The sequence below is a fragment of the Rutidosis leptorrhynchoides genome, chromosome 3 (assembly GCF_046630445.1).
Source record: "Rutidosis leptorrhynchoides isolate AG116_Rl617_1_P2 chromosome 3, CSIRO_AGI_Rlap_v1, whole genome shotgun sequence".
NCBI lineage: Eukaryota > Viridiplantae > Streptophyta > Magnoliopsida > Asterales > Asteraceae > Rutidosis > Rutidosis leptorrhynchoides.
This window is the reverse complement of record NC_092335.1, coordinates 554,395,601-554,411,198: the sequence shown is the minus strand read 5'-3', so window position 1 is coordinate 554,411,198 and position 15,598 is coordinate 554,395,601. Positions and strand designations below refer to the sequence as shown.

At 31.9% G+C, this 15,598-nt stretch overlaps 1 protein-coding gene across 2 annotated transcripts; it reads left to right on the top strand.

Annotated features, from left to right (window-relative positions):
- The first annotated feature begins 9,328 nt into the window (after window positions 1-9,328).
- Window positions 9,329-12,924, top strand: LOC139898555 (multiple organellar RNA editing factor 3, mitochondrial-like). 2 transcript variants are annotated; one of them, XR_011777056.1, is made up of 6 exons: window positions 9,329-9,744; window positions 10,074-10,171; window positions 11,819-11,884; window positions 11,986-12,370; window positions 12,472-12,650; window positions 12,738-12,924. XR_011777056.1 is itself a non-coding variant. In XM_071881309.1 (4 exons), exons 1-4 carry the CDS (start codon window positions 9,377-9,379, stop codon window positions 12,249-12,251), a joined length of 798 nt encoding a protein of 265 aa, XP_071737410.1. In that variant the 5' UTR covers window positions 9,329-9,376; the 3' UTR covers window positions 12,252-12,456. The 2 variants fall into 2 exon arrangements, 1 of the variants encoding a protein (XP_071737410.1); XM_071881309.1 differs by lacking the exons at window positions 12,472-12,650; window positions 12,738-12,924 and having other exon boundaries at window positions 11,986-12,456.
- The last annotated feature ends 2,674 nt before the right edge of the window (window positions 12,925-15,598 follow it).

Genomic DNA, 15,598 nt, shown 5'->3' with positions numbered 1-15,598 from the left:
AAGCCCAATTACCCAATTTTAGTAATTAGCCCAACATCATGATTACTTCGTTTTAAATAAGCATAATAATAACTTAGCTACGAGACATTAATGTAAAAAGGTTGAACATAACTTACAATGATTAAAAATAGCGTAGCGTTACACGGACAGAATTTCGACTTACACCCTTACAACATTCGCTAACATACCCTTATTATTAGAATTATAATTAAAATTAAAATATAAATATAAATTATATATATTTTACGTATATATGAGAGAAGAGAGAAATAGAATATGAAAAATGATCAGAATTCGGTTTGCTTTATAGCCAGAGTCGATTTTTGGGGCTCCGCGACTCGCGGTGAAAACCTCTTCAAACTCCGCGAGTCGCGGAGGTTACTTTTACAGCTCAGAGGAGTTTGGCTCTTTGTTTACCGACGGTTTATAATATATATATAATATATATATAATTAATATAATTAATTATATATTATATTATATTTATATACATAGTTAACTTGTAATTTTTAGTCCGTTGCGTCGAGCGTTAAGAGTTGACTCTGGTCCCGGTTCCGGATTTTCGAACGTCCTTGCGTACAATTTAATATCTTGTACTTTGCGTTTTGAATCTTGTACTCTTGTAATTTCGAGACGTTTCTTATCAATAATTGGAACCTCTTTGATTGTCTTTTGTACTTTTGAGCTTTTTGGTCGTTTGCGTCTTCAATTCGTCGAATCTGTCTTTTGTCTTCACCTTTTATTATTTAAACGAATATTACTTGTAAATAGAACAATTGCAACTAAAAGCCTGTCTTTCTTGAGGAATAATGCTATGAAATATATGTTCGTTTTTAGCATTATCATATATATCGTCATGTCATTTTTACAAGTTTTAACGTTCGTGAATCGCCGGTCAACTTGGGTGGTCAATTGTCTATATGAAACATATTTCAATTAATCAAGTCTTAACAAGTTTGATTGCTTAACATGTTGGAAACATTTAATCATGTAAATATCAATCTCAATTAATATATATAAACATGGAAAAGTTCGGGTCACTACAAGTTTTACCCAGTTTATTGTAATATAAATGGAATTTAAAAGGAAGTAAAGTCTTCCGAGAAAAAGACACGCGCTTCTTGATAAAGACAGGAAGTTGTCGTCCAGACCAGTTGTAGAGTCTACGAAAAACCTTGAAAAGTTTTCTCGAAAATCACCTGGAAATCCACGGACCTCAGCATCAAACAGGGTCGCCAAGTGGTCAGACTTATCCTAACCATGAGAGGATATGTCTCGTACAATGGGGGGCACATTGCAAATTAGCTTATAAGACTAATGAATCAGATCCCCAGAAAGGATAAGCTCCTTAAAGATCAAAAATCAGCTTTTAAGACTGATATTACTCAATCCTTGGGATTGACCTTAAAGATTGAGAATTTAAACTCATGGAATTCGATGATATCTAAACTCGAACTTGAACGAGAAAATATTTTGATTAAATTACAAACAGATTTGTTTTCTGAAAACCCATTTTTTTATGCGTTCATTACCATTGAACGTAAAATCCTAAGAATTCACCGGAATTCATTAGGTCACCTGAACCAAATCGGGTGTCAACCGTAAGAACGGTGGTTGCATAGCATGGTCGAAGACAGGACCTTGTGCCAGACCGAAAAACTATAGGGTGATCTTTACTATTGCTCCTACAAAGGATAGTAATTGTATACGACACGATATAGACCATAATCAAAAGCATGTCACGGGACATTGCCTTAACAGTTGCTTGTTTAACGCTTTCCTTTACAACTGGACGGTAGTTTACCAAAAGGTTATATACGGAGCAAGTAAACCGGACGTGTTGCTTTCCTAATACAAGGATAGTAAGTGGGTGACACAAAACCATAAGTTTTGAGCTAAAATTTTCAAATCTGAAACCCACAAAACCCACGAAAACAACTTGCAAACACCTGTGAAGGGTTATTACGGAAAACTTATCTAGGGTAAAAGCTAGATTGAATTTTCAAAAAGATCAAATGTTTTCATAAAGATCCAATTTCCTTAAAGGATCTAAATTTTTATAGTCATGTGGGACTGTAAACCACAACGTTACTATCATTGTTCATACCGCCGTATTAAAATCACTGATGTACAAAGTGTGAAGAATAAAGAAGTGATCATTGTAAAGTTATATTCAAGTTCTATATTACTTGAGGACAAGCAACGCTCAAGTGTGGGAATATTTGATAATGCTAAAAATGAACATATATTTCATACCATTATCCTTCAAGAAAGACAAGCTTTTGGTTGCAATTGTTCTATTTACAAGTGATATTCGTTTAAATAATAAAAGGTGAAGACAAAAGACAGATTCGACGAATTGAAGACGCAAACGACCAAAAAGCTCAAAAGTACAAAATACAATCCAAGTGGTTCAATTTATTGATGAGAAACGTCTAAAAGTTACAAGAGTACGAGCCGCAAAACGCAAAGTACAAGATATTAAATCGTACGAAAGGACGTTCGAAAATTCAGAACCGGGACATGAACCAACTATCAACGCGCGACGCAACGGAGCTAAAATGACAAGTCAACTATGCAGATGAATATAATATAATATATAAATAATTCTTAAAATTATATATATATTATATTATATATTAAAAACCGTCGGCAAACTAGCAAACAAGTGAATATGGTCTGATCCAACTGGCCATGCGATCGCATGGCCTGGAGACACAAAAACCATGCAGTCGTATGGCTTCCTGTAGCATGCCAAGTCCTATAAATCTCACGATTTCTGGCCGAAATATAACACACCTTTTTCTATCTATCTATCTACGATATATTTATATTTATATTTTATAATTTTAATTTTAATTTACGTTTAATAATAATAAGATTATAGTGGAGAATGTTTTAAGTTTGTAAGTCGAAACTCTGTCCGTGTAACGCTACGCTATTAATACTCATTGTAAGTTATGTTCAACCTTTTTAAATTAATGTCTCGTAACTAAGTTATTATTATGCTTATTTAAGCCGAAGTAATCATGATGTTGGACTAAATATTAAAGACGGGGTAATTGGGCTTTGTACCATAATTGGGGTTTGGACAAAAGAAAGACACTTCTGGAAATTAGACTATGGGCTATTAATGGGCTTTATATTAACTAAATGATACCTCGTTAATTTAATATAAAGGTTACAATTTGACGTATCTATATATAACCACATACGCTTAATCGGGTACGGTGGGTGGGATATTTATAAATACAAATTATTGTTCATTTGACCGGACACGGGGATGGATTAATAGTTAATGGACTCATTAAAACAGGGGTGGATTACATTCAAGGGTAATTGGTGTAATTGTTAACAAAGTAGTAAAACCTTGGATTACACGCAGTCGATAACCTGGTGTATTCATTAAACAAAGTATTAAGACCTTGTTACAGTTCGAATCCCCAATTAGTTGGAATATTTGACTTCGGGTATAAGGATAATTTGACGAAGACTCTCGCACTTTATAATTATGACTGATGGACTATTATGGACAAAACCGTATGGACATATCGAATAATCCAGGACAAAGGACAATTAACCCATGGCAATAAACTAAAATCAACACGTCAAACATCATGATTACGGAAGTTTAAATAAGCATAATTCCTTTATTTTATATCTTATCGCACTTTTAATTATCGTACTTTTTAATTATCACAATTTTATTTATCGTCATTTTATTTATCGCACTTTTAATTATCGCAATTTTATTATCGTCATTTACTTTATGCTTTAAATTAAGTTATATTTATTTTTAATATTTTACATTAGGTTTTAATTGTGACTTAAGACATAAAATCGACAAACCGGTCATTAAACGGTAAAACCCCCTTTTTATAACAATAATAATATTACTTATATATATATTTTTATACAAATATGGTTTAAAATAAATATAGCGTTAAACTTGGCTAGCTCCCTGCGGAACGAACCGGACTTACTAAAAACTACACTACTGTACGATTAGGTACACTGCCTATAGTGTTGTAGCAAGGTTTAGGTATATCCACTCTATAAATAAATAAATAACTTGTGTAAAATTGTATCGTATTTAATAGTATTTCGTAGTAAAAATATAACTATTTCGTATACACCTCGCATAACATCAGAGGTACTGACCTCTATATGATACATTTTACAAACATTGCATTCTTTTAAAGGATAAAATCATTTCAAAATATAACCTTTCGATACAAGTGATATATGATTCCCGTAATATGAATGACTAATCTGTCATAACAGTCTTTTTGAACTCAAACGACTTGAATGCAACATCTTTTGAAATATGCATGAACGCCTCTATGTAATGTCTTTAAAATGAGCAAATGCACAGCAGAAGATTTCTTTAATACCTGAGAATAAACATGTTTAAAAGTGTCAACCAAAAAGTTGGTGAGTTCATAGGTTTATCATAAACAATAAAATTCAGTAATTTTGATAAACCACAAGATTTAAGTACAGTACACATATCTCGTGTACGAAATCATTTTTCATAAATGCTTGGCAGAGTAGGTTCATATCCTTTTCTCTCCCGTAGGTTGCCTTGCGATTTTTAATAACCGTACACATATCTCGTGTACAAAATAACATACACATAACCTGTGTATAAAAATCATTCTCTCTATATATATAACCTTGCTTGGTAACCGACCTTAACATATAAAGCGCATCATGAATATCCCCAAAATAAACAGAACTTTCAGTCTGTAATATACAAGTATCGTCTGTATATATATAAACCTCAAAGTACTAAAGCATCCGTAACCATGATGGGGCTGGTCAGTACCCATAGATCTACCTTTAGGATTCACGTCAATTAGGGGCCATTTTCCTTATTCTTAGGATACCAAACTATAATAATCAGGGGTGATATTCGATATAATAATCGACAGAACAACTCATCTGTATAATAATTCATTAGAGGAATGTTTTGCTTGTGTCTTTGCGTCAAACATTTATAAAAGCATTTCATGTATTCTCAGTCCCAAAAATATATATTTCAAAAGTAAGTAAAAAGGGAGCATATGAAACTCACGATACGATATTTGTAGTAAAATATGCATACGACGGAACTGAACAATACAGGGTTGACCTCGGATTCACGAACCTATATCAAGTATATATATTAACACATATAATATTAATCAACTAAGTTTATTTATATTATATAATGTATTAAGATTAATATCTTTATATATATATGATTACATTAATACTTATAATATGTTATAATATATATATATATATATATATATATATATATATGATATATAATATATATATATATATAATTTAATTAATATTTTATCAATATAAGTAATAATATATTAGTTAATATATTAAAAACATATTAGTATGTAATATTAGTATATTTGTAATATATTTTTATACAAATATCATTTGTTTGTTAAAATAATAATTATAATAATACTAAAATAATAATAGTAATGATAAAAATAATAATGTTAATGATAATACTTCTAATTTTAATATTAATGTTAATACTAATAATAAAAATAATAAAAATGTTATATGTTAATAATGATAATAATGATAATAATGATAATAATAATAATAACAATATTAATAATAAATGATAATTTTTATAATAATACCTATAATAATAATAATAATAATAATAATAATAATAATAATAATAATAATAATAATAATTATTATTATTATTATTATTATTATTATTATTATTATTATTATTATTATTATTATTATAATTATAATTATAATTATAATTATAATTATAATTATAATTATAATTATAATAGTAATAATAATTATTATTATTATGATACTAATAATAATAATAATAATAATAATAATAATAATAGTATTACTACCTCAAAAGAATAAGCTTAAAAAAAAAAAAAAAATCGTCACTGCCCGGGATCGAACCCGCAACCTCTCGCTTAAAAAACACACACCCAAACCATTGATCTGCTGGTTACTTTCTCGATTAAATCATACATTAAATCCTTTTAACCCGTATGTGACTGTCTTATTCTTCTTCATCAGCTAACCCTCATCATCACTAATTATCTTCCTAATCTAATCATCATCATCATCTAATTATCGTCACCTTCATATCGTGTATCATCATGATCATCTACATCATTAACCCATCCATTCATCATCATATTCATAACTTCTCAGCTCGTCATCATTTATATCATTATCACTTCATCCGATAACATCATCATCTTTACCTCGTCGTCCACTGTAACATCCTCATCATCGTTATTGCATCAGGAACAAAAACAAGAAAAATAAAAATAAACGTGCAGCAACATAATAGTAGTGAAGGTGTTCGTGGGTGTCCGAGCTAGGAAATAGATCCAGAAACAGAGGATAGCAGCAAAATTTAGCTGTAGTCGAACAGTAAGGCAGCAGGTGAAGGTTCTTGTGGCGGTTTGGTGGTGGTTTAAAGGAAACAGAAGACATATATTATGCAGCAAGATCAACGATAGCAGTGGCAATTATCGAATAGCAGAAGAAAGAAAAATATACAGCAGCAGCGTGTATGCTTCAATGGTGGTTTGGGTGTCTTGTTTTCGATTGGAACAGAAACAGAAAAGGTGGTTCGAATAACAACAGAAAACAAGAGCTGTAGCAAGTTCGATGGTTGGGTGGTTCTGTGCTCGTTCAAAACAGGAAACGGCTGCAGCAGACTTGTGAGGTGGTTCGTTTGTGGTTGGAATAAAAACAGAAAAAAATGGCAGCGGTGGTAGCAAGGATGGTTGTTGGGTCACGATGGTAGTGGTTTTGTAGATGGTGACTGTTGAAGTTGAAACAGATAGCAGCCTTGTGATGGTAATCAAATGGGTGGTTGAGCTCGACGAGAAGAAAGAAGCAAGAAAAAGGAAAACGCAGGTGATGGTGCTTCTAAACCAAAAGTGGTGGTGACTCTGGGTGTGGTGGTCGACATGGTGATTGCTATAGTGACCGGATGTGGTGAGGTGGTGGAGGTTAGAGATGGTGGTGGAGGTTGAGGGTGGTAGAGGTGGTGATCACAATGGGTGGTGGATGGTAGTGATAAAATGTGATGATCGGAAGTATATATATATATATATATATATATATATATATATATATATATATATATATATATAACTCATGCACATATATATACACATATGTAATATGCAGAATACTCAAGTTGTGGAATGCAAACAAAAGAAAAGCACAGTAATATCCAAATGATTAATCAATTAGGTACAGTAAGTCTTCATTCAATTAACGGATTCAATCAATTGAGAATATAAATATATAATATAATAATATTAATAATAAACAACGTGCATCTAATTAAATATCTTACCGACAGTTTTCACGGAGTGATATATCTTGCTCCGTTGTTTATACAGTGGCGAATAAAAGTCTTCGAAAAATTCCCAAATTTTCATTCTAATTATCTTTATTTATTTCAGTCATTATAGTATAAATTTGGTCATTAATTGTTATTAAAATTATTAAATAAAATTTAAATCACTGTCCGCGCTCGATCCTAGGTAAAATATAAAAAATGTTAAAATTTAATAATTAGATCCTAAATACATTTCTAATAAGCCTATAATTATATCACTCATTTTTGGATCACTGTTTATTTTTAAAATCACATAAGTTCGTTTTTAACTTGTTTAATATCGATCAAATGACAATTGAGCGTTATTGTCGATTACAAAATAAATTCGAAATCACATATATGTATTTAATATACTTCAACTATGTATATTATATATTTTAAATAATAATTATTATAATATTTTATTTTATTATACATAATAAATTCTAATAATTAAATCATGTAGTATTTCAAATTATATTTCAAATATATATATATATATATATATATATATATATATATATATATATATATATATATATATATATATATATATATATATATATATATATATATATATATATATGTATCTATTTACAAATAGTTGTTCGTGAGTCGTCGAGAACAGTCGAAGGGTAATTGAAATTGTTCAAAAATTTTGAGACTCGGTTTAATAGACTTTGCTTATCGTGTCGAAAATATTAATTCATACTGTGAATTAACTTAAAAATAAGTCGAAATTTTTCGGGTCGTGACATAAGTATACGTGTTCAATATGAAAATACACGACTTTCCTTACTTTGTTGTTTTTACCTTTTATATACATACATAGTCACCACAACATTAAAGTCCTCATGAGACCGTGACGTTATTCTAATCTAATACGAGTATACATACTTTCTAAATATACGTGTTCACATTGATATGAACTACGTGACTTTCCTACTTTGTTGCTTTTAGTACTCATGTAATTACTATAGCCTACAACTATCGACTTAAATATGGGCTCTTGATTGAGAGGAGCGTCAACATGCGAAATTCACCTAATTGTCGCTATAGAGTTTTCCTATGCGCACCCAAAATAATATATCTGCTTATTCAAATCCGTGAATCTATCCGTGTGTTCTAGGTATCAGCGGATCGCATGCCATGCATGGTTAATACAATGTACGCGTTAACGAGTAGATGGGACACATTAGGGATGGCAAAATGACCCGTACCCGATGGGGAAACCCGAAACCCGTTATAATTGGGTCGGGTCTGAAACGAGTCCGTAGGGTCATGGGCCGGGTATGAGGATGGTTACAAAAAAAATTCCGGGTTCGGGTATGGTTTTGGATACAAACCCGTATACCCGACCCGCATATCCGTATACCCGGCCCGAGGAGTTTTAATAATAATTTTTATGTAAAATTTTAGTGTTAGTATTATATTGTTAATGTATGAAATATTTCTCTTATTTGTTTTGAAAACGATTATAATTTTATTCAATATAATCATATACAACAGGTTTTCGAGATGTGATATTTTATATACTTTGTGTATTTGAGTATTTTAGAAACTTTTCAACAACTTTTTGTATGTAATATTTTATAATACTTTAAACATAAAGTAGTTAAGTTATTTTTCGATATTTTAATTTGGTAACTCATTGAAAAATAGATACTAATCGACTAATCGGGTATACCCGTCTACCCTTGGGGAAACCCGAAACTCGATAGTATGTACGTAAATGGGGACCCGGTGGGTTTCGGGCCGGATATGGGGCGGGGTTTCTTAATCGGGTTCGGGATTACCTAAACCCGGCCCAAACCCGACCCGATGCCATCCCTCACACATACTGTAAATTTTTTCTTTTGACAACAGGTCGTGGGTTTTACACTTTTACCCTTGGTGGCGCCATCCCTACTCGAGCCCACTAAAATAACAAAACCCTCGGCGCTGTAACATTTTGCAGAAAACAAACTCCGGCGAGCTATGGCGATTTACACCACCAGACGAACCCTATCATCCATTTTCTCTCGCATATTATCATCATCTTCATCCTCAACCTCAATTTCTTCTCGATCACGGTTCGCTCTCCCGTTGCTCGACCACAACTACCAATCTCCCCTGCAAATTCCACACCGTATCTCTGTTCGACTCAAAACATCCGGGTCGGGTTATTCTCCTTTGAACGATCCGTCACCAAATTGGAGCAATCGTCCCCCAAAAGAAACAATTTTACTTGATGGATGTGATTATGAGCATTGGCTTATTGTTATGGAGTTCCCTACCGACCCTAAACCCTCTGAAGATGAAATGATTAATTCTTATGTCAAAACCCTAGCTAATGTTCTCGAAAGGTATTAGTATTCATTATTTCATGTATTTATGCATACATAATTTCATGAAATGTATATGTACTTATTACGAAAGATTATTTTGATTAAATTGTTAAACACTTAAACCCTAATTTCTCGAAAGGTATTATTCATTATTCATATATGTATACATAATTACGAAAGACTATATTGATTAAATTGTTAAACCCTAATTTATGGTATACTAATATTCAATTAGTTATGTTAGTGATTGATTTTGTATGTGATTACTATATTATAAGTGGAGTGGATATGTAATATTGTACTGTAACTATAACTGTGAACTTGTTATGTTGTTTGGTTGTTTTCAGTGAGGAAGAAGCAAAGAAGAAGATATACTCTGTTTCAACGACGACGTATACTGGATTTGGTGCTTTGATATCCGAGGAGTTATCATACAAACTCAAAGGTTTGCTAAAAATTATTGGTACAACTTACAAGCTATTCGGTCAAGCCAATATGTAGTTACTCGCATAAAAACTTTATTGTTATCTTTTCAATAAGTCTTGCCTAGTTGATGTAACATAGAAAGTTATAACTTAGATGGAATAAGCTCCCAAATCGAGGATTAAGTTTAGAAAGGAAAACGCTCTTAATACATGTATATAATTTTGTACCTGTATCAGTCTGTTAGAAGTGTCTCTTTAACCATACAAGCAAGGTTTTCCTGAAATGTTCGAATGCTTAGGTTAGTTTCATCTCATGCCATAGACCTTTTGCTTTTAGGATTCTGTTATGTGTACCAAGTTATTTTAATACCTACTATTTAACAAGTTTGTTTTAGCTTCGGAAACTCATTAGTTCTTTACCTTGATGAGCTTGCAGATGACTAGTAAACTAATATAATGCTAACAGTGTTATCACATACAGATGCTGGGTGGGATAGTACATGTCATGATGACTACTTCAATTGTAGTATTTCTTAATTATCATGAACACTTGGTGTCTTTCTATATTAAGGATGATGTATGAAATCATCATTACTTCTCATTTGTTTATTCGTGTCGTCCCAAAACAATGGGATTGTAACTTTAATGTTATTAGCTGGACACCTGGGATAAAACTGTTGTCATCTGATTTTAATTATATCTATTTTTTTTCATGGTCAACTTCTAAAAAAAGGCTATAGGAAAATTTATCACTCGAATGTAAAAAAAAAAAAAAACAAAAGCTTTCTTTATCAACAATTCTTTGTTGTTGCTATCAATTTGTATAAAGGAGGGGTTCAAACTAGCAAAAAAGTTTACATAAAAAGCTTGAAAAATCTCAAGCTTTTCATAAGAAAAGGTTTTCTTTCAACGAAGAAAAGCTTTTCTAAATTATTTTTTGAAAAAAAAAAAGGCTTTAGAAATTGCCTTCATTGGAGGTGCTCTTATTGTGGGTGAGAAGTACATGGATTTTCTTAATTTTATTTTGTTAATTCTTTATAACATTACTACTTTACTCTAGCTCTTTCAAGGACACTAACTTATAGGCAAGGTTGAAAAAGACGCGAGACGGGGTCGAGACGGTAGGAACCTTAAAACGTGGCAACGGAAAAAGGGGTCGAGACTGATGTTGACCAACGTTGACTTTTTATATATATATTTCAAACATAAATATTTCAAAGCAAACATAACTATTTGCCTTTTTAATTTGAAATATTTACGTTTGAGATGTTTATTTTTGAATTATTTTTTATTTCTCAATGTTGGTCAACATCCATCTCGACTGTCTCGGCCGTTTTTTTACCGTCTCGGACGTTGTTGACTGTCTTTTTGGCGTTGTTGATCTTTTTATAATCGTTGAACGTCTTTTTAACCGTTTCTATGTCCGTTGCAACAGTAGCATGGTAAAACCGTTGTGCGCCCGTCTCGGCCGTTTTTTACAACACTGCTTATAGTTGGTAAAATGAGCAGGTTGGATAAGTTAGGTAACGGATCAAGATAGATTGGATTAAAAAACTAGTAAACATTTGACCCGTGATCACTAAATTTCAACTCTAAGTTGAAGCATTTTTTATATAAATGTGTTGAATTTTACTCTTAGAGGAGTAACATTTTTTTATTTTGAGCAGGTCTGCCTGGTGTTCTATGGGTTTTGCCCGATTCTTATCTCGATGTTCCCAACAAAGATTACGGAGGTTCGTAACAACCGCAAATGACTTATAATTACAGCTTCACTACATCTTTTAATTTGCAACAAACATGTCCAACATATATGTTTCTTTTTTCATGTTTGTAGGAGATTTGTTTATTGATGGTAAAGTTATACCTCGGCCTCAGTACAGGTTCACTGACAGGCAGCAAAACACTAGACCACGTCCAAGGCCTCGATATGACAAACGTCGTGAGACGATGCAGACCATACGTAGAGAGCCAATTCAGAGAGATGGTTGGACCCAAGATCAAAGAAACAATATAGCCCAACCAACAGGCCAAATACCCGCCCAAAATGCTTATGGCGGGTTTCCCCAAAACCAGGGTGGGTCTCGAGAGTCTAGCAGCTGATGTCTTCATGAGCTGCCCACATTTTATTACAGTATTCAGATAAGTTCAGAAAGTGATTTTTTTTGTAAGTTGCGTCACCGCCGTCACGCATTTTGCACATTATGTTTTGTCAGGACTTGGTACGCGATCAGTATTTTAGAACATTTTGTGTAAACGTTATTTTATTTTATCAAATGATTTCATAATAACTATTTAGTTCTATTTGCGTCACCTTAAACAGACATACTTGTTTAAGTATATGTAGGCAGTGTTGTAAATGGCGGCCGCCTCCTCGGCTTGCGACTAGTCCGTCCCGACTCGAAGAAAACGTCCAATAAGTCAGTCAACGGTCAAAAGTTAGGTCAAAGTCAGGAAAAGTCATTTCAAAGTTGGATCTTCCACGTGTCATTATGTCATTGAGTAGGTCGATTTAGTAGGTTTTTTTATGGTAACCTGGGTATCCAAAATTTTTTAACTGACTAATCCCAGTGCTCGGAGTCATTGCAGGCGAACCTCCGTGGCCATGAGGGAAAATAACTTTGTGGGTGAAGCTTTGCCAAGTGGGGTTCACATCGATGGTTGAATGTGTTAGCTTAACTGGTATAAGTCAACATGGCTGTTAGCCTGTAATCTATATTACCCTTGGTGATTGTGTAACTCTTCAAATAAATAATTTACAGAGATGAGTTCTGGACAACTTTGGATAGGGGTGTTCGCGGTTAGGTTCACTTTTGTTGTTATTAACATGAATCCAGTTCTACTCTCTTGTAGAAAGGAGAGCATCTTCACAATCTAAATCTTTTTAAGATTTTATCATGACGGATGACCAAAAAGTTAAAAGTTATTATTCATCATACTACGTGGCCACCTCAATGTCTCAATGCAATATTATCAACGGACGGTTTGAATATGACAATCAGTGGCGAATCTAGGATTCGAGCTCTATGGGGTCCCTAAAAAGTTTATTCGATAACTTACTTGAACGAAAACTGATTGTATTCGGGTCGGGTCGGGTTTTTTTACGACAAAGACACAAACATATAACAAAAGTTAGGTAATATTATTAGAAATCAAAGTTTTTACGAAATTATCATATATTTCAACCTACAAAAGACTAACTACAACGTTTCACTTTTGTCTACGAGGCTTCACACGATAAAATTCATCTATAATTACATCATTACTTATACTATCTAACACATCATTCTCGATATATGAAACTAGACAGTCATTCATAAATTCATCTCCCATTTTGTTTCGCAAATCGTTCTTTACTAACTTCATTGCTGAAAAGACACGTTCCACTGTAAATTGTTAACTCATAATTGTAAACCATAAGTAAATGATTACCTAAATAATCTAAAACAATAAGTTATTCTTGAGGATGTGAGTTTTAAATTTATAGTATACCTTATAAACAATGATCGTTAGAATTGAAACTTTCAATTTTGTTAAAGAAAAAAATTTGTTCAAGAAAAGAGCAAGCATCAACTTGTATGGTGGATGTGGCGGGTCTTAATAAAAGAAAGTTCTTATTAAGCATTTGGTATTTTGGATTAAAATAAGAAATATAATAAAATAAAATAAAAAGTTACGTGTGTCGGTGTGCGGTGTGGTGTACTACTAGTGGCCTAGTGGGTCTCAAAAAAGTTCTATTCATTTATTTATTTACTCCGTATTTATTAGTGGTTCATATTATAAAATAATGTACTAATTTTAGTGGACTATACTTTTTTTTTTTTTTTTGGCAAAAAACATAATGAAATAGATAAAAACTTTTCACAAAATTGTGAAAAGCCAAGCATTACAAGGAAGACTGAAATGGATTTACATGTGCATAAGTAGGGGTGTGCATTAAACGATTTTGACCATGGAACCGACCGACCCAAATTGATTTGGTTAAATTGGGTTGGCTTATTTGGTTTTGGTTTGGTTTTTTTGGTTTCAACCGAAAATATTAACGGTTTTTGGTTTGGTTTTGGTTTGTAAAATGAACATTTGGTTTCGAACCGAATAACCGAATTATACAACTATTTATGGTATATATATTAAAATATTTAATTTATTTAATATTTAATTTTATTTTATCAAGATTTACACCATTTTGGGTGTTGATTCTTCTCATTCAAATGATTAGGGCAAAATCTTCTCCAATATACCAATTAACCTATTTTCTATCAAACTCTTCAATCAATCCCATATTTGTGAAGAATATTTTGCTATATAATGTGGTGTGATATAATCAGAATTCACAAGTCACAAAAAAATAACGATTTCAATCATCAAAGGTATATCGCTACTGTTCTTGTTTGGTTCAGTTCAGCAAGTCGTCACTATGGTATGATTCAATACTAATTTGTTAAATTAATAACTTTATTGATTTAGTTTATGTTCATGCTTACTGATTCAGTTTATGTTCATGCTTACTGCTTAAATTCATAACTTTATTTTGGATTTGAAGTATGGATTATCGTTTATTTATTCTTGTTTGAGTTTACTGTTTTATTGGTTTGATATCACTTCAAGAATTGAATATATATATATATATATATATATATATATATATATATATATATATATATATATATATATATATATATATATATATATAGTGGTAGGATCAAAAGGGAAGTAACCAATCGGGGGGAAGCAAAAACTTTTTTTTTCGTTTTTTGAAAAAACTTTGTTCACGAACATTATAGATGAGATGAAAATATGAACATTTAATAAAGACACTTTGTGATAAACGTTTTTATTTTGGCGGGAAAACACTCGAAGAAGTAATATATAACAATTATCATGTTTTTCGAGCGTATGTTGAGGTTTTATCTATTAGGGTTTAGATATTAGGGTTTAGATATTAGGGTTCATAGGGTTTAGATATTAGGGTTTAGAAATTTAGGGTTTAGGGTTTAGATTTAGGGTTTAGATTTAGGATTTAGATTGAGTTTTTAACACGAACAGTTTAGAGTTTAGGGTTTGGTGTTTTGGGTTTATGGAATAAACCCAAAACACCAAACCCTAAACCCTAAACCTCAAACTCTAAATCGGGCTAAATTTTACTTCACAAAACATGAAGAAAAAAAACGTTCATATTCTTCAAGAACACTATTATCTTGAATGTTATTTTTGTCGATCGTTTTCCCGCCTAAATAATAACATTCATCACGAAGTGTCTTTTCTAAATGTTCATATTTTCGTGTGATCTTGATGCCGGGAAAAAAAATCCAAAAAAAACGAAAAAAAAAATTTGCTTCCCCCCGCTTCCCCCTGATTGGTTACTTCTCCATTGATCCTGCCCCTATATATATATATATATATATATATATATATATATATATATATATATATATATATATATATATATA

What these genes read in the sequence shown, in the direction of transcription:
- LOC139898555 (XM_071881309.1), top strand. Translation starts at nt 9,377, where the DNA reads ATGGCGATTTACACCACCAGACGAACCCTATCATCCATTTTCTCTCGC. An exon ending in GTTATCATACAAACTCAAAG is followed by an intron (nt 10,172 to 11,818) that starts GTTTGCTAAAAA and finishes TATTTTGAGCAG; the next exon opens with GTCTGCCTGGTGTTCTATGG. An exon ending in TCCCAACAAAGATTACGGAG is followed by an intron (nt 11,885 to 11,985) that starts GTTCGTAACAAC and finishes TCATGTTTGTAG; the next exon opens with GAGATTTGTTTATTGATGGT.